This window comes from Brachyhypopomus gauderio, chromosome 16, assembly GCF_052324685.1.
Source record: "Brachyhypopomus gauderio isolate BG-103 chromosome 16, BGAUD_0.2, whole genome shotgun sequence".
Lineage (NCBI taxonomy): Eukaryota > Metazoa > Chordata > Actinopteri > Gymnotiformes > Hypopomidae > Brachyhypopomus > Brachyhypopomus gauderio.
The window spans coordinates 2132838-2156964 of record NC_135226.1 but is presented as its reverse complement, the minus strand read 5'-3'; the positions used below and the strand labels follow the sequence as shown (position 1 = coordinate 2156964).

The 24127-nt window shown below is 44.9% G+C and overlaps 2 protein-coding genes and 1 long non-coding RNA gene across 9 annotated transcripts in view; 1 reads left to right on the top strand and 2 right to left on the bottom strand.

Annotated features, from left to right (window-relative positions):
* Positions 1 to 179: 179 nt before the first annotated feature.
* LOC143477622 (capZ-interacting protein) lies at positions 180 to 18242 on the bottom strand. Of its 2 annotated transcripts, XR_013121592.1 has the most exons (7): positions 17927 to 18242; positions 6776 to 6856; positions 6278 to 6349; positions 4369 to 4572; positions 3121 to 3566; positions 804 to 851; positions 180 to 370 (listed from the first exon to the last, which is right to left on the bottom strand). XR_013121592.1 is itself a non-coding variant. In XM_076976317.1 (6 exons), exons 1-5 carry the CDS (start codon positions 17930 to 17932, stop codon positions 3123 to 3125), a joined length of 807 nt encoding a protein of 268 aa, XP_076832432.1. In that variant the 5' UTR covers positions 17933 to 18240; the 3' UTR covers positions 180 to 851; positions 3121 to 3122. The 2 variants fall into 2 exon arrangements, 1 of the variants encoding a protein (XP_076832432.1); XM_076976317.1 differs by having other exon boundaries at positions 180 to 851; positions 17927 to 18240.
* Positions 7619 to 16356, top strand: LOC143477624 (uncharacterized). The gene is made up of 4 exons (XR_013121593.1): positions 7619 to 8417; positions 12632 to 13509; positions 13626 to 13762; positions 15141 to 16356. It is a non-coding gene; the product is annotated as an uncharacterized LOC143477624 (long non-coding RNA).
* A 2985-nt stretch (positions 18243 to 21227) lies between the features above and the next one.
* Positions 21228 to 24127, bottom strand: part of fndc3a (fibronectin type III domain containing 3A) — a 74777-nt gene continuing 71877 nt past the window's right edge. For 4 of the 6 annotated variants that reach the window (XM_076977329.1, XM_076977328.1, XM_076977331.1 and 1 more), the window contains 2 exons: positions 23422 to 23723; positions 21228 to 23312 (listed from right to left, as the gene is read on the bottom strand). In XM_076977329.1, coding sequence (XP_076833444.1) covers positions 23132 to 23312; positions 23422 to 23723 — 483 coding nt within the window. In that variant the 3' untranslated portion in view covers positions 21228 to 23131. Of the gene's footprint in view, positions 23313 to 23395; positions 23724 to 24127 lie in introns of all 6 variants that reach the window. The other 2 variants (XM_076977333.1, XM_076977332.1) reach the window with 2 other exon arrangements.

Genomic DNA, 24127 nt, shown 5'->3' with positions numbered 1-24127 from the left:
GTCCTCGTGTGGTGCACCTGTTTACTTCTGAATTTCAATAATCTCCCACACTGTATGAATTATATCAACAACGCCTCATAATAGTTCACTACATAACAGGTAACAGTTTCATTGCATACAATGGTAAATGTTCATTAAATTAATAAATACACACAACTCCAAAAATATTTGATAGAAAGTCATCTTTAAAATATATCCAGCTCTTTATTGGATTGTGTATAGAAAATTATCAAATTTAGCTCAGCAACAAAATAGGCAAAATCATTTTCTTTGACCACTGTCCGTATGACAGTTGTGGTCCATTATCTGCTGCTGTGGCATTCAGGACCCAAGGAATCTGTTTTCATTAAGAAAATGTATGCAAAGCAAGCTGAGAGAGAGAGAGAGAGAGAGAGAGAGAGAGAGAGAGAGAGAGAGGCAGTACATTTAAAAATGTTAAATAGTCAGCCTTGATGAGACTCTGGTTAATCGTGAGAGATAACAGGTGATCAGTGCATGTTTATCCTACCCTGTAGCTACTAGGGGACTTCTAATATTCAGTAGTTAAGGGGTATATCTTATTTATATATTATATTTATTTATATTTTCTGATCACACTGTGGAAAAAATAAAACATATTCTGAGGCCACTTATAGTCAATCATTCAAGGCATGTGAATAACCGTGGTAACAAAATACAGAATTATTTTACCATAAAACCTTATTGACATTGCTGCATTGGTGAGCTAACCCTGTTCATCAGATAATACATCCAGGCCCAACACTGGTCTTAAAGAGCCAGGGTCTTTATTCAGCCAGGTTCACCTTCTCTTCTGCGTCTGGAACTCCTTCTTGGTCTCCAGAAAGTTACTCCTGATAAACAAAATGGAAGAAAGTTAGAAACATTTTGCTTCAATTTGTTGAGTGTTTCAGTGTGCCACCACTATATTGCATGAACATCTCACCACTCAGAGCTCAGGAGATCTGGAGGAGCTGAGGGCTTACCTGGGAGTGGAGGAGAGACCTCACTCATCTCTGGGAGTGGAGGAGATACCTCACTCATCTCTGGGAGTGGAGGAGAGACCTCACTCACCCCTGGGAGTGGAGGAGAGACCTCACTCATCCCTGGGAGTGGAGGAGAGACCTCACTCATCTCTGGGAGTGGAGGAGAGACCTCACTCATCTCTGGGAGTGGAGGAGAGATCTCACTCATCTCTGGGAGTGGAGGAGAGACCTCACTCACCCCTGGGAGTGGAGGAGAGACCTCACTCACCCCTGGGAGTGGAGGAGAGACCTCACTCACCCCTGGGAGTGGAGGAGAGACCTCACTCATCTCTGGGAGTGGAGGAGAGACCTCACTCATCTCTGGGAGTGGAGGAGAGACCTCACTTAATCTCTGGGAGTGGAGGAGAGACCTCACTCACCCCTGGGAGTGGAGGAGAGACCTTACTCATCTCTGGGAGTGGAGGAGAGACCTCACTCATCTCTGGGAGTGGAGGAGAGACCTCACTCACCCCTGGGAGTGGAGGAGAGACCTCACTCATCTCTGGGAGTGGAGGAGAGACCTCACTCATCTCTGGGAGTGGAGGAGAGACCTCACTCATCTCTGGGAGTGGAGGAGATACCTCACTCATCCCTGGGAGTGGAGGAGAGACCTCACTCATCTCTGGGAGTGGAGGAGAGACCTCACTCATCTCTGGGAGTGGAGGAGAGACCTCACTCACCCCTGGGAGTGGAGGAGAGACCTCACTCATCTCTGGGAGTGGAGGAGAGACCTCACTCACCCCTGGGAGTGGAGGAGAGACCTCACTCATCTCTGGGAGTGGAGGAGAGACCTCACTCATCTCTGGGAGTGGAGGAGAGACCTTACTCATCTCTGGGAGTAGAGGAGAGACCTCACTCACCCCTGCTCCTCATTGTGTCCAAACAGTAGAAAACTAAAGTGACTGTGTCATGATTTGATGGGCCTTCTTCTCAAGAGAAACATCTGCTAAATTCCTCAGTAGAGGGTGTATGCTGGCGGGGAATCAAACAACTCGGCGCAGTTCTGTAGTTCACACACGAAACTGTTCTCTTGTTAGTTTCATTTTCGCATGTCAAAAAAATAAAAAAACTTATTTGGTGTTTATATTTACATTAATTTTTTTTTATCATTTAGCAGATGCTCTTATTCAAAAGTGCTTCATCATCTCCTCACAGAGCATATCCCAGCCAGTACAGCATGTGAACTAGTTCTAACTCAAAGCCAGTGTGATTGTCTTAAACACAGAGGGGAAGCAACACGAGTGGTTTCATATTTCCGTTGTTAGACATGTCAACCAAAAAAGAAATTGTTGAAAAAAAATGGGTTGAAAAAAGAAATTACATCTCTGTGGCGTAACTAACAGAGGTATCAGACAGACGGCGTCTCTGTGGTGTAGCTAACAGAGGTATCAGACAGACGGCGTCTCTGTGGTGTAGCTAACAGAGGTATCAGACAGACGGCGTCTCTGTGGTGTAGCTAACAGAGGTATCAGACAAACGGCGTCTCTGTGGTGTAGCTAACAGAGGTATCAGACAGACGGCGTTTTTGGAGCGTAATTAACAGAGGTATTAGACAGTCGGCGTCTCTGTGGTGTAACTAACAGAGGTATCAGACAGACGGCGTCTCTGTGGTGTAGCTAACAGAGGTATCAGACAGACGGCGTTTCTGTGGCGTAATTAACAGAGGTATCAGACAGTCGGCGTCTCTGTGGCGTAACTAACAGAGGTATCAGACAGACGGCGTCTCTGTGGCGTAACTAACAGAGGTATCAGACAGACGGCGTCTCTGTGGCGTAACTAACAGAGGTATCAGACAGACGGCGTCTCTGTGGCGTAACTAACAGAGGTATCAGACAGACAGCGTTTCTGTGGTGTAACTAACAGAGGTATCAGACAGACGGCGTCTCTGTGGTGTAACTAACAGAGGTATCAGACAGACGGCGTCTCTGTGGCGTAACTAACAGAGGTATCAGACAGACGGCGTCTCTGTGGTGTAGCTAACAGAGGTATCAGACAGACGGCATTTTTGTGGTGTAGCTAACAGAGGTATCAGACAGACGGTGTACTGTATTTTTCCCTTATAACACATCCTCAGACGCCTTTGATGTGATGCAGTTACCTTCAGTCCTCTGTATGTGTGGTGGGCCGGTCCACTCCCTCCTCCCGGATCTCTTCCACACACTCCATCTGCTCAGGACTCTGATCCTCATGCTGTAGGTCTATGGTGTCAGAAGTAGAGGCTGCGTCTGGGCTGCCACCATTAGCTGCTTCTCCCTCCTGCCCCTGGCGGGGGGTTCTGGTGCCCCCGGCAGGCACGCTCTCGTCTGTACTGGGGCCGTCCTGCAGCTGAGCGGCTCGCTCAGGACAGGTGGAGTCGTCTGCGTTCACCTCCACGTTCACCTCCGTTTCCACTGGAGGGACACTGAACATTTCCCCATCGTCCCCGTTCTCATCAGGCCTGAGTGGATTTGAGGGGGAGGAGTCTCCCTCTGCAGGCTCCTCCCCTATGGACTTCCTGTGCTGCCGAGATGGCAGTCGTCGCTTGAAGGACAGCCGGACCCTGGTCTGTAGGACACGCCCACAAGGTCATTACTACAGTCACCTCACACACACAACTGCACTATTAGACACAACATTTTAAATAATACTGTCAAAAACTCTGGATAAAATGTACTGAGGTTCCGTTAGCCTAACACTGCAGCACTCTCTCAGATGTTTTTCTGTTAGCTATATAAGCATTTTGTGGCCAAATTATTTCTTCAAGAGGCAAGAATCCCCTTGAGAGTAACCAAAACCAGCCGTGGTTTGTAAGATCTGATTAGTGTCATCTGTAAATACATCTACAAATACATCTACTCATACTACTACAGCACATACTGTTATGTCCTAAACACATAACCCAACTTCACATGATTCAGTTGCTAATTTGATTGCAGTGATTCATTTGTGAATCAGATTTACATGATTCATTTGTGAATCAGATTTGGAAGTCATATGAAGTAGGGCGGAGATCACAGTTATCCTGCTGTGTGACTGGCCTCCCTGGACTTATGTGGAACTAAAGGTCTCAAACATTACTGTCATAAACATATGAGTATGTGAGTATTAGTGAGTATGACATGAAATGTTATGTATGATCTGCTTTGATGTAATAGAAATTTCACCCAACGTGTGACCCTCCCGGTCTCTTTAAAGGAGCATTTCACACTGGAATTCTAGGACTCATATTAGTGATATAAAAATGAACGTAGTGAAGTGGTAAATCTGGTCTGGTGCGGTAAAGGTGAATGTGTGTTACTGCGTCTGTGCCGTGGTCATTTCAGTTGGATGGTAGCCGAGAGGGAGGAGCTCGGTGAAGTGGGCGGACCTTGTTGACACTGAGCAGGTGGGCGGCGCCCTCGGCTGGCTGCTCAAAGCTGACGGGCACCTCGTCCTTGCTGGCCTGAGGGGGTCGTAGGGCAGAGCCTGGTGACTCGCAGGGGCTGATGATACAGAGGGGCGTGGCCTGCAGCTTTGCCTCTGGGCTTTTGTGTATGGTCAGCAGTGGTGTGGGTGTCAGAGTGAGGTTTGCCTACAAAGAGACAAAAAGTGCATTTGAAGACGTGAAGCCAGAGCACAGGAGTTGCATTATAACAGTGGAAACAGAAAAGCACTAAGTGATTTCACCAACCAGAAGCCTTCATCATCACTGCAGCACCAAACCTAACAAATGGAAACACCTGAACCACACACAGAGAAGACAAGGACACGTGTATACATCCCATTTGTATAAGGGATGCCTCAAAGTAGTAACTACAAGTAGTAAATTCAAGGAAGTAGTAATTGTATGAACCCTACCTGTATGAGCCCTACCTGTATGAGCCCTACATGTATGACCCCTACATGTATGAGCCCTACCAGTATGGCCCCTACCTGTAAGACACCTACCAGTATGAGCCCTACCAGTATGAGCCCTACCTGTAAGAGCCCTACCAGTATGACCCCTAACTGTATGACCCCTACATGTAAGAGCCCTACCAGTATGACCCCCACTTGTATGACCCCTACCTGTAAGAACCCTACCAGTATGACCCCTACCTGAAAGAGCCCTACCAGTATGACCCCTACCTGTAAGACCCCTACCTGTAAGACCCCTAACAGTATGGGCACTACCTGTTTGACCCTTAGCTTGTAAGACCCTTACCTGTAAGACCCCATTATCTAATTAGCATAAGAGTCTTGGCCAATCAGAGAGACAGGCACAGGGCCCCTCCCACTGTGTCTGTTTCTAAGCTTGTTTTTACAGTGGTGCTGCAACTATTGAACACTGGGTGGCATCAGAGCTTCACAAAGTGGCACAAAAGAGGATATTTCAATAGAAGAAAATGTTTACAGGTAATTGCTATATATTATCATGTTAATATATGCAATTAATTTATAATTAAATCATGTTGAATTATATAGATATAATTAATCAGTCAGAGTTCAGCAGAACTAACTTCTGTACCCATGGTTAAATCATTCTGAAACCCATTAGACATGTTCATTAGAAACACTGTGAATGTGTACAAGTGTGCTCATCTGTTTGAGTGATGACGTCTTGATTGCAGGTTAGGAGTAGGGTTAGGGTTAAGGTGTAGGGTTTAGAGTTAGGATCAGGGTGTAGAGTGTAGGGTTTAGGGTTAGGGTGTAGAGTGTAGTGTTTAGGGTTAGGATTAGGCTTAAGGTTAGGCATCTCCACATCCATCTCTAGTGAATGTTATTGGGTTGCTGGCCATGCTCAACCCAGTAATAACCGGAGCTTTACTGAGACACCCACACTGACACATCTGCACTCTGCCGTCTGGGTTTAGCGTTAAGAACAGCTCAGAATGCTCCACCACTCACATGGTGCCTTGTGACTGATGGTCATGTGATCAGAAACTCACAGATCAGCCTTTGAGCACAGTCTGTAATTGTATACCCAAGTATAGCATATAATGTGGTACACTAGAGGTATATGTAATAATGTGGTTAAAGAGTGTGTATTTTGTAGTAGGTAGGCTTGGGCTACTGTATCTGGGCACTGACCATTCTCAGGTACCACTATAACCATTTGTATCTGTGTCAAAAGTCTGATAAAGGAATCTGCAAGAAAAACATCCCATGTTTTCTGTGAATGTCTGTGTTTTCTGTAAAAAAGCTTCATAAGAATTATTAATTCCACACAAAGCCTTCTGGGTTTGACCAGGCTCCTGGGATACGGCCTGAAGGCGGATAGATGATGGGGTCGTTTAAATGTGGATTAGAAGAATTACCTGCAGTTTCTCAATCAGGGGAGAACCCTTCAGCTTGGCTGTGGGTGGGCGGGCAGGAGCAGGTGCTTGTGTCTTAACAGAAAAACATTAAGATATTTCAACACCAAGCAGCCCATGTAAACACCTAATTAAAAAACTTAATATAATGTAAACACCTAATTTAAAAACTTAATATAATGTAAACACCTAATGTAATGTAAACATCTAATGTAAACACCAAATGTAATGTAAACATCTAATGTAATGTAAACACCCAATGTAATGTAAACACCCAATGTAATGTAAACACTTCATGTAATGTAAACATCTAAACACTTAATATAATGAAAAAAGCCTAATGTAAACACTTAGTGTATTGTAAACACAGAATCTAATGTAAACACTAAATATAATGTAAACACCTAATGTAATGTTAACACCTAATGTAATGTCAACGTTTAGATATACAATAAATATACAAGATACATGTGGAATTAAAACACAACAGAACATTATTACCTCAGTGCTCGACACTGGCAGCGTGTGACTTTTGAACTTTCCAGCCAATTCGGCCACAGACGGCTTGACTGGAGACGTCTCCTGAAAGGGTGATACTGGTCATCAACACCACACATTTCAGAGAGACACCTCTAAGCAACACACGGGTAAACCACGTAACTACATTCATTCATTACTCATCTGTAAATCTACTTCGTGGTTGCCAAGCAACTAGTGGCTGCCGGGTGAGCAGTCAAGGGAGGTCAGCTCTGGGTGAATGCACTCTCTGTGTTCAGACAGGGATAGGGTTAGGGGTTAAGGGTTAGGGGTTAAGAGTTAGGGGTCCAGCCCACTGTTTTAACTGTTCTAATAAAATACCATGGTTCATGGTATCAAAGGCTACACTAATGTCGACAAGAATTACATTTCATTTGCGCCATTTATATGTCATTTGAAACCCTCTGGAGGGCCGTGTTGCTGCTGTGGTTTGGGCCAAACTCATATTGAAACTTTTCCAGAATGCTGCACAAGTAAAAATGAGTCAACCTTTTCCAAAATCTTTGAAATAAAACTTAATTTATAAGATGGAACTTTTATCTGAGTTCAGATCCCTTATCTTAACAAAAGCTTCGTGTTTTTCTAAAACAAACACAGCTGCAAAAAAGTCATTTAGAGCCTTTTAATTTTGATGTCTTTCTAAGGCAGTTTAAACACAGTCTTCTATTACGGTTCCCACAGAACCCATAATACCCCCCCAGACCACCTAAAGAGAGTAGGATATGTAAAGCTTGTAGGGGAGTGAACACACCCAAACACACATCTCACTTTCCTGCCCCATTACATAAAATAAACCATGACGCAAGGGTTAGCTCCACTCTCAGCCAACACATGATTTAAGTGCTGCATCACATTTACCACTTTTACAACAACAGAAACGCTGAAGAGCTTTGTAGGGAAAACGTGTGAAGGGGAGTAATGACATCAGTCCAGAGAAACACAGCTGAGGCCAACGAGGGAAGTGTGTTCGTGGAACAAAGACCAGTATGTTCTGGGAGGCTAACGTCAACACAGCTGACTAGCATCATACTAACTGCCTGGGGAATCTGAGACAACAACCAGTTTCTATCAAATATTCTTTCTCTTTCACTCCATCTTACTTTCAAGTCAAGTTGGTCTTATATGACTGTGAGAAGTACAATATTGCCTAAGCACTGAAGACGTAGCTTCAGAAAACATATATCATTTAAATATTACTGTTGTGTCTTATGCTTTTATTGTGAAACAGGAAGTATGTATACGAAGTTGTATTTACGACACTGCTGAAAGGCTACTCGTGTTAAGAATCGTTTACGTTACGAGTAAAGTGAATAGTGGATATACAACTGTGTCACCGTCATCCTTTACAATACAACATAACAAAATTGGCGACGAGATTTCAAGTTTGCAACGATGACGGCCGCTAATGTGCCTTTTCCAGCGCTTTTTCTACCGTGCCCTGGTGAGCCAACGGTACCATTCAAGACGTGGTTGCGCATTTTTGAAAACTACTTGCTGGTTATCAACGCGTCGGGAGATGATTGGCCTGATGCCAGAAAAAGAGCGGTACTTCTACACTGCCTCGGTACAGAGGGTCAGCGCATCTTTTACTCCCTGCCTGACACAGGTGATACTTACGATTCTGCTATTACTATATTAAAAGCGCACTTTAATCCAAAAACCAACATAGTGGCGGAGCGCCATGCTTTTCGCAAACGCACTCAAGCTCCACATGAATCGATTGTGCAGTATATGGCTGCGCTACGTGACCTTGCTTCAACATGTGAGTTTGGTGAACATGCAGATGAAATGTTGCATGATCAGTTGATAGAACATGTACGTAACCCGAGAATACGTGAAAGACTGTTGCTAGAAACTGAGCTTACACTGACAAAAGCTATAGCATTATCTACTCAGATTGAGACAGCAGCACACCAAGCCAAGGCAATCGTTGATACACAAGTGGCTCCAGTGCAGGCCATACAGCGCATTCCAAAACGAAAAGAGAGAGGGCGCGCAAATGCAGGTGGCGCCAGTGCTTCTGCCAATCAGGACAAAAGAAAAACGTTACCGCTGTGGGTCGTCTACTCATTTAGCTAATGCACTAAACTGCCCAGCAGCTACAGCTACTTGCAGGCAATGCAAAAAGACTGGACACTTTGCTAAAGTTTGTCGCTCTTCTCATTCTAATACACATGAAGTACGGGAAGTTGAGCTCCCTGAAGTTTTAGTACTGTACACTGAACATGCTACTAGTGCAAACACTAAAATTACATGTACAGTGGAAATTTCAACTCCCAATTCACAACCCTGCACACTGGATTTAGTCGTTGATACGGGGTCTTCTGTTTCCTTCCTACCCCAGAGACTCTATGAGCGCCATTTCAACCATGTTCAGCTGACTCAGCCCAAGGTCAGGCTTGTGTCTTATTCTAAAACTCACATTCCTGTCCTCGGTTGTTTGTCCGCGAATGTGTCACTGCATGGCCATACAGCTCCGTGCACATTTTTCATCGTTAATAATGGGACTCCATTGCTTGGGAGAGACCTAGTGACTTCACTACAAGTACGCATAGAGCACAACAAGGTCCTACCTTCCACTGCACCTGCACCAGTGCTGGAATGTGCTGATACACCTACACCTGTCATTGGCTGTGCAAGAAATTTTGTGCATCTAGTGAAAATTGATGACACCATCAGACCAGTGCGCCAAAAGCTTCGTCGTCTGCCATTGTCTGTTCGAAATGCAGTAACAGAGGAAATTAACCATCTGCAGGCACAAGGCATAATTGAGCGCATTGATGCTTCAGCGTGGGTGTCACCAATTGTCGTTACTCAGAAAAAGTCGGGAAAAATTCGCATGTGCGTAGACCTGCGCGAACCTAATAAAGCAGTCATTGTGGATGCATTTCCATTGCCCCATATGGATGAACTACTGTTCAACTTAAAAGACGCCACTGTTTTCTCCACAATAGACCTGGCTAATGCTTACTACCAAATGCCACTACATGATAAGAGTCGTGACCTTACAGCATTTATCACCCACGGAGGGTTATTCAGATTCTGTCGCGTACCCTATGGACTTGCTTCAGCTCCTGCAGCTTTCCAGAAAATGATGAGTGTTGTCCTAGCTGGTCTGCAAGGGGTAGGGTACTACCTGGACGACATAATCATACATGGCCGTGACATGCCTGCTCACGACAAGGCTTTGGAATCTGTACTGTATCGTCTGAAGTCGGCTGGCCTACAACTTAACAAAGAAAAATGTTTTTTCCACCAGCCTAAACTGCCTTTCCTGGGACATATTGTTTCGGCTGAGGGACTGCAACCAGATCCTGGACGTATACGTGCCATTGCTGATGCTCCTGCTCCTACTAATGCTTCTACTCTCTGCTCCTTTCTTGGCCTGCTCTCATGGTACTCCAAGTTCTTACCAAACCATGCTACAGTGGTGGAACCCATGCGAGCATGCTTGAGGTCGACGGACAGTACTTTTCAATGGACAAACGAAGCACAGGTTAGTTTTAACACTGTGAAGACAACGCTGATCAATAGCCAAGCTCTAGCTTTGTTTGATCCCACACTGCATACGATAGTGTCGACAGACGCATCAGACTACGGTCTAGGTGGCATACTTTCACAAGTGGGCCCAGACAAAGTCGAAAGAACTGTAGCGTTTGCTTCTCGGACTCTTTCTGCCGCTGAACGTAAATACGCCACAGTGGAGAAGGAAGCCCTAGCGTGCGTATGGGCTGTGGAACGATGGCGTACATACCTCTGGGGACGCCGATTTACTTTACGGACTGATCATCAGGCATTGACGACCCTGCTGACTACAAAGGGCGTTGGGCGGGCTGGTCTACGTGTGGCCAGATGGTCTGCTCGTCTCATGCCTTACAATTATGACATCATCTACCGCCCAGGTGCCGAAAATGCTCCAGCTAACTGTCTATCTCGCTTGCCCTTACCTGCTGCTCCACCCTCTGAGCTTCCCAATGCTCCTCTACAGTCTGACGACAGTGACCCTGAACTGGTTGCTTTGCTCTCTACTGTTCGTAGTGCTCTGTCTGCCACTGACCTGGACTCTGCTTGTGCTTCATGCCCTGAGATCACTAAACTTTGCACACAGATCACACGGGGTTGGCCTTCTTCACCCAAAGGCCTTGACCCAGACTTGCTACCATACTACAAGCTTCGCTTGGAACTATGCGTCAAAGATCATTTTGTATTTCGTGACTATCGACTGATTGTTCCCATAGCCTTACGACCTGACCTGATCTTCCTTGCGCATGAGTCTCATCAAGGTGTGGTACGGACAAAACAACGCCTACGTGAACTGTACTGGTGGCCAAAGATGGATGCCGATGTGCTCAGCGCAATCCACTCCTGTCAGCTGTGCCAGTTAAATGACAAAACAGCAAGGCCACGTCCAGTACCGCTACGGCCAGTACCATTGCCCGATGGACCATGGCAGAAGGTTGCTGCAGACATAGTGGGTCCATTCGAATCTGCTCCTCTAGCTTGTAGGTACGCCATTACACTGACTGATTACTATAGTAAATGGCCAGAGGTTGCTTTTACTCAGTCCATCACAACGGACACTGTTATTGCATTTCTGTCATCTGTGTTCAGCCGACATGGAAACCCTTTGAGCATTGTGACAGACAATGGTGTTCAGTTCACTTCCGCTGCCTTTGCTGCTTTCTTAGAGGAAAGACAAATATGTCATCATCGTTCATCTCTCTATTATCCTGCTGCCAATGGGCAAATTGAGAGGTTTAATAGAGTTCTTAAACAGACAATACAATTGGCCATCCAACAATGCAAGCCGTGGAAGCCAGCTGTTACGGATTTCTTACATGTGTATCGTGCTACACCTCACGCCACAACAGGGACTTCACCTTTTCAGCTGCTGTGTGGAAGGCCAATGCGCACAAAGCTTACTGTACTGCCGCCCGCTCCGGTGCCTACACACCTTGACATACGCGACAGGGTGAGCCGGCACCAGAGCAAAATGAAGGCTTACACTGATGCCAAACGTGGTGCTCGTCCTCCTCCTTTTAAAACAGGGGACAGGGTGCGCGTGAGGAAACCATTGCATGTGCCGAAGGGACACAGAAAATTGAGTAATCCTCTTACAATTACAAAAAAGGTTGGAGAGGGTACTTATAAGCTTAGTAATGGTAACACCTGGAATGCTTCTCATCTCACTGGATTCCCTGATCTGACAACCATACCAAGGCCTACCGAAGAGGACACTGAGCCAGTTAATTGTCCTTCTGAACCAAGGCCTGTGCGAGTAACTCGTCAGCCTACCTGGCTGAAGGACTATGTTACCAAATATTAACCTTAACTGTAATATTCTTTACATGGTTACAAGTTAAATTACTCTTAATGTACTTTTGTTCATGTACTGTATGTACATTTGTTAATGTAGTATGCATTAATGTTGTACTCATCAGTTAAGACTGACTGTTACATATTTAGTTAGATGTCATATTTGGTTGTTGACCAGGATTACACAGTTAAAATGATACTCACCTGAGTTATATGATTTTCTACTCTGTATACTTAAGTAATGCTTGTTGTAATGCATTTTCTAAAAAAAGGGGAAATGTTGTGTCTTATGCTTTTATTGTGAAACAGGAAGTATGTATACGAAGTTGTATTTACGACACTGCTGAAAGGCTACTCGTGTTAAGAATCGTTTACGTTACGAGTAAAGTGAATAGTGGATATACAACTGTGTCACCGTCATCCTTTACAATACAACATAACAATTACATTTAATATCCTTAATTGCGTTTTCTGTCTTTATCTCTTCGGTATCCTAATCGGCAGGATGGAGATGAAGTATTAGAACATTACTACATTATGGAGTGACGACATTGAGCCTGTCTCTGCTCTGATAGAGACAGACAGATGCAAGAGAGAAGAGCTGAATGAAGGGCTGAATGAAGGGCTGAATGAAGAACTGAAGGAAGAGCTAAATGAAGAACTGAAGGAAGAGCTAAATGAAGAGCTAAATGAAGAGCTGAATGAAGAGCTAAATGAAGAACTGAAGGAAGAGCTAAATGAAGAGCTAAATGAAGAACTGAAGGAAGAGCTAAATGAAGAGCTGAATGAAGAGCTAAATGAAGAACTGAAGGAAGAGCTAAATGAAGAGCTAAATGAAGAACTGAAGGAAGAGCTAAATGAAGAGCTGAATGAAGAACTGAAGGAAGAGTTAAATGAAGAGCTGAATGAAGAACTCTTCTGAATGAAGCTCTCATTTTCATTCTGCATGCTGCTTCTCCACGACTGCCTCCGCACTGCACTCCACGCCTCAACAGTAACACTGTTAGACATGTGTCCCACAACATTCTACATGAATCTCACACAAACACACTCCCCAGTTTAACGACACTCTTATTTTCACAGTTTAAACACACACACACACACACACACACACACACACACTGACCTCATCTACCTTGCTCCCTCCACCCAGAACAGATCACTGCAGTACACGCCCTTGGACTCCTGCACATACACACGTGCCTGGGGCCAATAGTAACACACGCAAACACACACACACACACACACACACACACACACCAAGAAAGAAACAGAAAACTTTTCTCTGTGATATTTGCTTCCCTCCAAATTCCTACAGTTCCTTTTTCCATCCCTGATAAGCAGAGGGCTCTAGAGACCGCCCACCCTTGTCTCATATTCTGGTGAGCATGATTGTTAACTCCTTCCTGTCTCTTAAAAACAAACCTCCACTCTCACAGTACAAAGCCTCACAAGAACACAATGGAGCAAATTAATCCTTCTATTTATTGTTCTCTAGGATAGCTGCAGGTTTTCTACTACAAAGCACTTGGACAGTAGCCAACTCTCCTCCTTGTCCACTCTGAAAAATGACCTGCAATCCCACAATAGCATAACAGTGTATTCAACAACCCTACCCTAGCTACAGTTACTCAGGTAACCCTACCCTACCTACAGTTACTTAGGTAACCCTACCCTACCTACAGTTACTTAGGTAACCATACTCTACCTACAGTTACTTAGGTAACCATACTCTACCTACAGTTACTCTGGTAACCCTACACTATCTACAATTACTGTGTGAAACATTCAAGAGCGCAAGCTTTTAAATGCTTTTTAAACTGTTGCTGTGATCCAGATGATGTAATCCTAATTTCCAAATCATAAGTTATCAGCTAAGATAGACTTTGTGTGGGAACGCAAGACACTAAGCAGCAGGGATCCCTCTCTTGGGCGCAAAAGATAAATGTGAGTTCAGGGCTTCAGGAGGGGCTTGGGTTCCTCTCTGGGACTCCATTTAAGGGGATTTGGGCCTGAGAAAATCCATAAACCCTCAAAATGTTCTGGACCTACTAGTGGCTCTGAAGCACAACTTTGTCTAAGGAGGAAAGATGTCCTGCTAATTTAAGCCACAATATTCTAGAGTTATATGTGATTTTAGAATAACCCATGATCCAGATAGAAAAGATCCTCATACAGTCTATATGATGCACATGCAAGAATTCTTTGTCAGATGTTTAATTAAATGTGCATATGTCTAAAATACAGACAGTATGAACACTACCTGCTTTACTCTAAGGCTCACAAAGTTAACCACACAGTCACACACAGGTTCCATCAGACAATACACACAAGTTCGATCAGACAAAACACACAGGTCATCTGATGTCTTCTTGCATCTTCCTCTGATGAACTCATAAGAGTGAAAAGTGTGGTTACTCTTCACTGGGTACAGTGCTTCACTGCGTATAGTGCTTCACTGGGAACAGTGCTTCACTGCGTATAGTGCTTCACTGCGTACAGTGCTTCACTGCGTATAGTGCTTCACTGGGAACAGTGCTTCACTGCGTATAGTGCTTCACTGTGCACAGTGCTTCACTGTGCACAGTGCTTCACTGCGTACAGTGCTTCACTGCGTATATTGCTTCACTGCGTATAGTGCTTCACTGGGTACAGAGCTTCACTGTATATAGTGCTTCACTGCATATATTGCTTCACTGCGTATAGTGCTCTTGCCTGTCATCATGCTCATTTCTGGATATTTTTCATAGTACAAGCACTAAGGGTCACCAAATTGTTTTACCGATTAGTTAAACTGTAAGGTTGTCCCCCTTTTCACAGTATTTTGCTTCACTTCTATTCCACTGTTAAACACTGAACCATTTTATTAATTGAATAATATTTTTTGATTGTGAGCTGACTAAGTAATACACATAAGCCAACTGTGACTGCCACTGCCTCGTTCAGGGAGAACACGTGGCCTCTATAACCTCATTTTGACAATGTCTGCAATTCTTTACATGACTTCCTCCAGACACGCAGGCAGCACAGAAGGAGAAGACAGGAACCGCAGGACTGAACTAGCAGTCAATCTCCACCAGCTCCTATCAGCCCTTCACCAGAAACCACGCAAACAAAAACTATTTCCGCACTTCTAATATAATCTCAGCTGACATCCACATGAGGTTCATGGCTCAGTACGACGCTGTGGTTGATCTCAGGTTCGACTGTTAATATGAGAGGAACCTAAAGGCTGTGCACGTTAAGATGACAGAGGCTCCGTCTGTTCTAGACACTGACAGGAAGAAGGAAAGAGGATGAGGAAGAAGTATCTGAATGAACAGTGAAGGTTGTTATTCTGAAGAGTATTTGAGCTCATTTGAGTTTATGTTCAGTGTGGTCTGTTGAAGCCAGGGCTAGGGCTAGAAGCCAGGCGTAGTGATCTGAGGGCTGTGCTCAGGCCAAGTAGTCCCATAACACAGCAGCCACCCTGTCTTGGTAAATGTAGAAGCACTAAAACAGACTCGTAACTTTACTGCAGGCTCTTGGTTTCCAGGAAAACATGACGTGCTGGATTCACACGTTTCTGTGGATTCACACGTTTCTGTGGATTCACACGTTTCTGCGGATTCACACGTTTCTGCGGATTCAAACGTTTCTGCGGATTCACACGTTTCAGCGGATTCACACGTGTCCGTTACTTACACTTACTCCGCTGTCTGTTAATTTGCAGCGGTCTCTAAGCCATTTTACAGAGTTTACAGTGTGACGGTGACGATGATGTGCAGAACACCACCAGACCAGGAAGTGACCCGTGTGAGGAACAAGCGTGTGAGAACAGGCTGCTCACGGCTCTGCTCAGAACGTTCTGCTCTGAATGAGATCCAGGTTGCACCTATGTTACCCTCCTGCGCTCAAATCACCATGTATGGACAGTGTTAAAGGACGTGCACCTCCACCAGCACGTAGGTCTGAGACTACGTTCTTCTTCTGTGTGATCCTGAACACCATCCTCCATGTCCACTCCCAGACACACAAAATAAGACTGGTCTTCACCGTCATCTCTCCATCACTACTGGAGATCCATATGGCGCTACTGGAGAAGGGCAGCAGAGTTTGGCCTGCTGTCCTATCAGATTTTCTGGACCCTCCATAGGCAGAAACGCCTGACAGAGCCTCACTGTATCAGACAGCAGCACAGCATGGACACATCATGGACACAACGAGGACATCTCACGCAGGGTGATACTGTTTGGGGTCTAAAGGGAATAAATAGTGTATTTGGCACCTTGAGCATTATACCAGTTCATTTTTTCTGTGTAAATTAATCAAGTGGTCATATAACGTAAATCTTAACAGCAAATTGGTACCAAATCAAATGTACCGGTAATACATTTTATTTTCTCTGGATCAGTAAAACAATCCTGAGCCCGGTTTAAAGGGAAGAAGAGCATATATCCCGACCTGCACAGGTATACCTGCTCAGTGACTCAAGACTACGAAAGTGTTCACATATTCATATTATTACATGTTTTTGAACCATTATAAATATGCCCCCCCCCTCCACAAAACCCTCTCAACATGTTTCTGCTGAAATCATCTCACATGTTCTACTGCACATGCTGAACCACGGGGAAAGGAAATGCGCTGGTCACATGACCCGCTCTTTCCTCTCCTGATCCTTTGTGATGTATTTAAAGATTGCGACAGATATGCTGATTGCAACAACACAAAGGTGAAGAACGTGTGTGCACAACCCACCGCGGTCCATCCTAGGGCCCCGAGAGATCGGGACCCCTTCTTCCGCACAGTAGACAAAGGACACTGGAAAAAGCTACAATTTCCACTTGGTCTTTACACAAACTCACTCTGGAATGAGATTACCATTTGTTTCTAGAGTAACCCGATCAGTCCACATCCTCCTTTTCTTTCTGCATTCACTGCAGCTGCCTTTCGAATAGGCACGCAACTGCACACTTGCAAAAATGCTTTAATGGTTGTACCGTTGCATTCAAACCACGTTACATAACACACGTGAAGTTCGCATGCTCGAGCCAGCCATCTCTCCCACTCCTGTTGCACGCGACAGCAAAGGTCTCTCATCACAGCTGCATGCAGGATAAAACACAACCACACGTGCGCGTGCACACACACAGACACAGGCGATCCCAAAGATCTCAACAAGACTACATCTGCTGGTCAACGACTCCTTAAATACTATCTATCAATGTGCGGCGCATTGATTTCACACTTTCCTTTGCGTCTATTTTGACAGCGTCAGAAAAGCTCGGGAACTGTCAGCCGGGCGCGCGCAGGCACCTTTAAGCAAACAAGCGCCACGTGCTTCGCGGGGAAGCGCGCGCTAATGCGAAAAGCGCGAGCGACACCGCCGCGTAGTTTCACGTCCGCTGCAGGACTGCAGGAGCGCGTGAACCTGACAGGAGGAGAGGGTGTCTGCACTCATATATCGGGTTCATATGTTGTATGAACATTTTTATGTTGGAAAAAATGTTCAAAACGCAAAACAGATGCTTCAGAAATCACGTTTTAAAAGTAATGTTATCCGTCCAAGTAAAATGCAATTTATTTTTCATGTCGCACCATTAAAACATTAAAGCGTTTTCAACATCTTCCCCATTCATTTTAATTTTTTACATTTTGTTTTATTTATTTTTTTTACATTTTCTTTACATGTTGTCAAATATGACAGCGCGCAAGTATTGAGATGAATATAAAGTCACTTACATATAGATCATAACTGTCATGCTAAGGCGACTCTAAACACAAAACACATCCATGAAGGACCATGAAAGTTAGTACCTCCATCCTCCTCCACCCTCGCCCGCTCCCGGCAGCACCACCCGAACTCCCTAAGACGTTATTCGGCAGTTCTCGGAGCCTGCAGCCTGGTTCGTCTTGTTCAAAGGTTCGGCGCAAGTTTCCGAATACATGTGTCCAGTGGGCTGGGTGAGATTTACACGGTAACTGCGCAGAACCGTCTCAGCGTCTGGACAGAACAAGGAGGAGACTCGCTGGGTGGATCAGTGTCGCTGCGTCCTTACCAGTCTGCGGTAGATGGAAGTGTGCTCGCGCACTTAAGGGTGAACAGCGCGAGACGGAACAGCCAGCGCGAGACGGAGCATCCTGGCCGGATCTGTGTGCTGAACGTGTACAGGGACGGAATAGATGTGGATGAAGCTTTATAAACACGGGACGGTTATATACCTTGCGTGACCTACTGAGAATGATTTGATGGTCATTTTATCATGGGTTTTAAGCACCTTTTTTCTGTACCATAGTGATCAGAGACCGTATATATATATATATATATATATATATATATATATATATATATATATATATATATATAGTATATTATTATATATACGGTCTCTGGTTAAGATGCAGAATCAAAGCGTGCTAAAACGACTTAGAACTTAGACCACGTGACACCAGAACATTAGAGAAGTCTGTGTTGGAACCATGAGAGAGATGCACAGAGAGAGAGAGAGAGAGAGACAGAGAGACAGAGAGAGACAGAGAGAGAGAGAGACAGAGAGAGAGAGAGAGAGAGATACAGAGAGAGAGCGCGCAATGTGAGATATTAGACGACACTGGCCCGGGACCCGTGGTCCCTCGGGGTCAGGCAGCGGGGCGAGGGTCCTGTGTTAGGGAGACTGGGTCAGGGAGACTGGGTTAGGGAGACTGGGTTAGGGAGACTGGGTCAGGGAGACTGGGTTAGGGAGACTGGGTCAGGGAGACTGGGTTAGGGTCCTGTGTTAGGGAGACTGGGTCAGGGAGACTGGGTTAGGGTCCTGTGTTAGGGAGACTGGGTTAGGGTCCTGGGTTAGGGAGACTGGGTTAGGGTCCTGTGTTAGGGAGACTGGGTTAGGGAGACTGGGTTAGGGTCCTGTGTTAGGGAGACTGGGTTAGGGTCCTGTGTTAGGGAGACTGTGTTAGGGAGACTGGGTTAGGGTCCTGTGTTAGGGAGACTGGGTTAGGGTCCTGTGTTAGGGAGACTGGGTTAGGGAGACTGGGTTAGGGTCCTGTGTTAGGGAGACTGGGTTAGGGAGACTGGGTTAGGGTCCTGTGTTAGGGAGACTGGGTTAGGGTCCTGTGTTAGGGAGACTGGGTTAGGGTCCTGTGTTAGGGAGACTGTGTTAGGGAGACTGGGTTAGGGTCCTGGGTTAGGGAGACTGGGTTAGGGAGACTGGGTCAGGGAGACTGGGTTAGGGTCCTGGGTTAGGGAGACTGGGTTAGGGTCCTGGGTTAGGGAGACTGGGTCAGGGAGACTGGGGTGTGCAGCAATGACAATGTGAGAAGGTAATGAGCCAGCTCCTTTTATACAGTTATTTATAAACAGACCCACAGCTGAGTGAGCTCACATCCTGTAGAAGGGTCAAGTCAGATGGTCCAGAGAGAGCTGGACAGTGTGTGTGTGAGAGAGAGAGAGTTGTGCTTTTCAGAGACAGGATTGTGAGTGGTCAGCCCTGGTCGTGGGTCTAAGACCTGTTTACGCTTGTTTGGTCATGGGTGAAGATTTGTATACTTCGCTACAGTGGATGTACCGTAGAAATGACAGTGTGGTGACCAGAAGCGGAAGACAATGTAGTGCAGGAACAGTCCAGCAGAGGGCGCAAAAATGACAACAGGAAACATCAAAGACGCGGTCCGGAGAAGAAGAGCATCAGGCAGGACAGTGCTGTTGTGTAGTGTTAGGACTACAGTGTTGTTGTGCAGTGTTAGGACTGCAGTGTTGTTGTGTAGTGTTAGGACTGCAGTGTTGTTGTGTAGTGTTAGGACTGCAGTGTTGTCGTGTAGTGTTAGGACTGCAGTGCTGTCGTGTAGTGTTAGGACTGCAGTGTTGTCGTGTAGTGTTAAAACTACAGTGCTGTCGTGTAGTGTTAGGACTAGTGCTGTCGTGTAGTGTTAGGACTAGTGTTGTCGTGTAGTGTTAGGACTAGTGTTGTCGTGCAGTGTTAGGACTAGTGTTGTTGTGCAGTGTTAGGACTAGTGTTGTTGTGTAGTGTTAGGACTACAGTGTTGTTGTGCAGTGTTAGGACTAGTGTTGTTGTGCAGTGTTAGGACTACAGTGTTGTTGTGTAGTGTTAGGACTACAGTGTTGTTGTGTAGTGTTAGGACTAAAGTGTTGTTGTGTAGTGTTAGGACTACAGTATTGTTGTGTAGTGTTAGGACTACAGTGTTGTTGTGCAGTGTTAGGACTGCAGTGTTAGGACTGCAGTGTTGTTGTGCAGTGTTAGGACTACAGTGCTGTTGTGCAGTGCTAAGACTAGTGTTTTTTGTGAATAGAAGACCTATAGCAAATGGGGTAAGATTACTGTGTAACTAGAAGATTACCGTGTGAAACCATTACATTTTATTTCACCATTACATCTCATTTAAATGAAATTTGCTATGAATTAGTGCTTTCTATGGCAACACATTTACAAGAAATTAGTTAGAAAAAAGTTATAAGAAAGAAGTTAGGCTGATTATTGTATCATTTACATGATGAATTGCTGTTAAGATTTCTTGTATCCTTTATTAGTAATAAAACAATAGCTCCACCTACTGTTAAATACAGCCTAATTACTGCTGGCACACAAACCAAAGCATTAACATGATTGGTCAGGAAAGTACACATTTCACAGATTTATATAAATAACCCTGTTATTTCTGAGCCAAAATATTATTTATAGATTTCAGATCCCTGAACAGGATATACAAAACTCTCATTAAAAGTGATTCTCAGTAGTTTGGCATTAAACACGCAGCTGGTTACTATGCACAATATAGTCAACATTAGCACTACATGTACGGTATTGAGCACTTACCCAGAAAGTCCAGCACAAGAGCATTAGTCGTCTACTCGGAAAAGGATCTTACCTAGATGTGCAAGAAACAAGTGCTGTTGCTCATATATAGCACAACACTGTCAAGCACCATTACTTAACTAGTGTCAGTGCTCACACCTAGACAGACCAGTCAAACACAGTAAGACAGTCGGTGTAGGTTATAGGTGTAAAATTATTTTAATTTAATATAAGTGTTTTTCAGAGAGATGAGTCCCCACGGAGGGCAGGCGGAATGCAAACAGCAGTGAAGAACTCATAAAAGTCTATTAAGAATTATAAATGTTTTTATTGTGCATGGATCTTTCTGTAGTTATGACTTTACAGATACACTTTAGATACATATTTATGATTATACACTTCTGATCTCATAACGAACATTTTAAAGTGATATGTCTGGTAGCATGTGTAGTATAACAAATCTTCGTTTTGGAATGTACGGTGTCTGAGGAAACATTAAAATTACATAAAATGGTCTCATGTTTGTGCATATTTTATTTATTTTTTTGTAGTTTTCCTTCTCCTATGGACCAAATGTAGGAGCGTCTAGCATGGTGGGGACATGTTAAAATGGCACACATTACAATTACAATTCATCACTATCAAAAATAGGAATTTAGATTTTTTTTTTCTTCAGTGACACAAGACACCAGTTGACTATCTAGTGCACCAGATCACGTAATTCGTCCTTCTGGCAAGGTTCCTGTAGTCCTCAACAATGGTAACAGAATCGATGGCGTAAGTAAGCCCATGAGCGCACCCTAGTGTCGGGCGGGCACACTGCCCCTCACAGCGCTGCCAGCCAATCACATTGACACACAGGGAAGGCAAGAAACAGGATTTACAGGAAGTACAGGCAGAAGCAACAGTTTCATTTATAACCTTTTTTGCTCTTTTTCCAACATATTTTTTCTTAGTTTCTCTGGGGGTGTTACTCTTGAACACTTGATTAAATAATAATAAACAAAGGAAACTTCCAGTACATGATTTTAACAAAGAAACTAAAGATAACTTGAGTGACTATGAATATTTTATTCTATGTTCAATACTCCCAAAAACTACTGCAATGTGTTATATACTAAAAAGTAAATTTGCTAAAAGTAAACACAAAAGACTGTTTCTAAACCTAAAATAAAACAAAAAAACCACAGAGAAATTAAGAAAATGCCAGAAAATGCCAGGCAGAACAAACGGTTGATTCGAATTACAAGTCTGCAATCATTATTCCTGAAATAAAACATTTTCAACAAATTTTGTGGTACTACAATTTAACATCCAAAACACAAGAAGGACTTGCACAATCAGAATTCTTCCCAAAAAACGCATCACAAGGTCAAGACGCATTCAGTTTTTTTTTTCTTTTGACTAAGGTGCAAAAATAACGACTTGAGGAAAGATTCTGAGAAGCATACATTATTTTTTTGTGCTGAACAATATTTTGGAGCAAAGCAGCTGTATGATTGTAAAATCAAGCTACAGTATACTTACATGATAGTAAAAATAACTTTTAACTCGTGTTTTTTCCACCCTATAGTCACTGTCCTAACCCCACACCACCTTTCAGATCAACAGGTCCTATAGTCACTGTCCTAACCCCACACCACCTTTCAGATCAACAGGTCCTATAGTCACTGTCCTAACCCCACACCAACCCTTCAGATCAATAGGTCCTATAGTCACTGTCCTAACACCACACCACCTTTCAGATCAACAGGTCCTATAGTCACTGTCCTAACCTCACACAAACCCTTCAGATCAATAGGTCCTTACATCATGCTGTACAAAAATATACTACCATCTCTCTACTCATTTTTGCATTCCTACACATTCTGCACATCAAAAAACAGTTTTGAGGAAAGTGCTAATGAATGTCCTCTAACGTGAACAAGCGTATCGTCTGACTCCTCCCCCATTCCACACAGACTAGTCTCCCAATGAAAGCTCCAGCCCCCTGGGGCCTTCAGGCTCCTGCAGCTCCTTCAGCTGTCTGCCATGTGCCTGTGGGAGAGTGGTGCCCCGCCCACTGCCCCGCCCACTCCTTATCCACTAGCCCTCCAAGTCTCTGGCTCACAGCAGCCAACACTGTTGTGAAGCGAACTTTGGAACACAAAAAAAGATACATATTGGACAAATTATAATCAAAACAGGAAATATAAATAATAAAATCTGTTAACTACATCTGTAAATGAAGAGTAAAAGGAGCACGATAGACAGTAGGCTTTGATTCTAATCCTTCATGATCACGCCAGAGCCAATGCAAGTGGAATAAGGGCCTTCTGTCAGACTGCAGAGAGACAGACAGGAGGTGAGAGAGACGAGGACAGACAGCTGAGGGGGGTCTGCGCATGTCCGTCCTGCGACCCGCATTGGGGCAAAGAGAGAAACCAACGGAACAAAAATGAAAAAAAAAATAATAATAAAAATGACAAACCCAAACCTTGGCCTTGCAGCCGGGAGACTCACTCGATGACCAGGTACTGAATGGCAACGGCAATGAGGATGGACGTGAAGGCCAGCAGGGCGATGATGAGGAGGGAGAACTGTTCGTCCGTCAGACTGCGGCGAGGAGCCTCCACCTCGGGCCCCTCTGGGCCAGCGCTGCTGGAGGTGTCGGGCCGGGGCGGTGCCAGGGAGACCGTGGAGCTGTAAGGACCCATGATCTCAGGGCTGTCCTGGCACTGCCGGATTGCGCAGACACGGAAGCGGTACTCGGCGGACGAGCTCAGGTTGGACAGCTGGAATACAGTGGCGGAGCCCTTATAGAGCTACCACACACACACACACACACACACGTCAGCACAGCAGACAAGCACACTTGTCCTGTTTATTCATGCAATACACAGACCAAGCCCACACCATTTAAGACCTATACAACAGATCACATTCCACAGCTGACATGTTGGGCCCCTCCCTCATCATATTGGGCCCCTCCCTCATCGTGTTGGGTCCCTCCCTCATCGTGTTGGGCCCCCCCTTCATCGTGTTGGGCCCCTCCCTCATCGTGTTGGGCCCCTCCCTCATCGTGTTGGGCCCCTCCCTCATCGTGTTGGGCCCCTGCCTCATCGTGTTGGGCCCCTGCCTCATCGCGTTGGGCCCCTGCCTCATCGTGTTGGGCCCCTGCCTCATCGTGTTGGGCCCCTGCCTCATCGTGTTGGGTCCCTGCCTCATC

What these genes read in the sequence shown, in the direction of transcription:
- LOC143477622 (XM_076976317.1), bottom strand. An exon ending in TGCCAGTGTCGAGCACTGAG is followed by an intron (nt 6,350 to 6,775) that starts GTAATAATGTTC and finishes TTTTCTGTTAAG; the next exon opens with ACACAAGCACCTGCTCCTGC. An exon ending in ACCTGCTCAGTGTCAACAAG is followed by an intron (nt 3,567 to 4,368) that starts GTCCGCCCACTT and finishes CGTGTCCTACAG; the next exon opens with ACCAGGGTCCGGCTGTCCTT.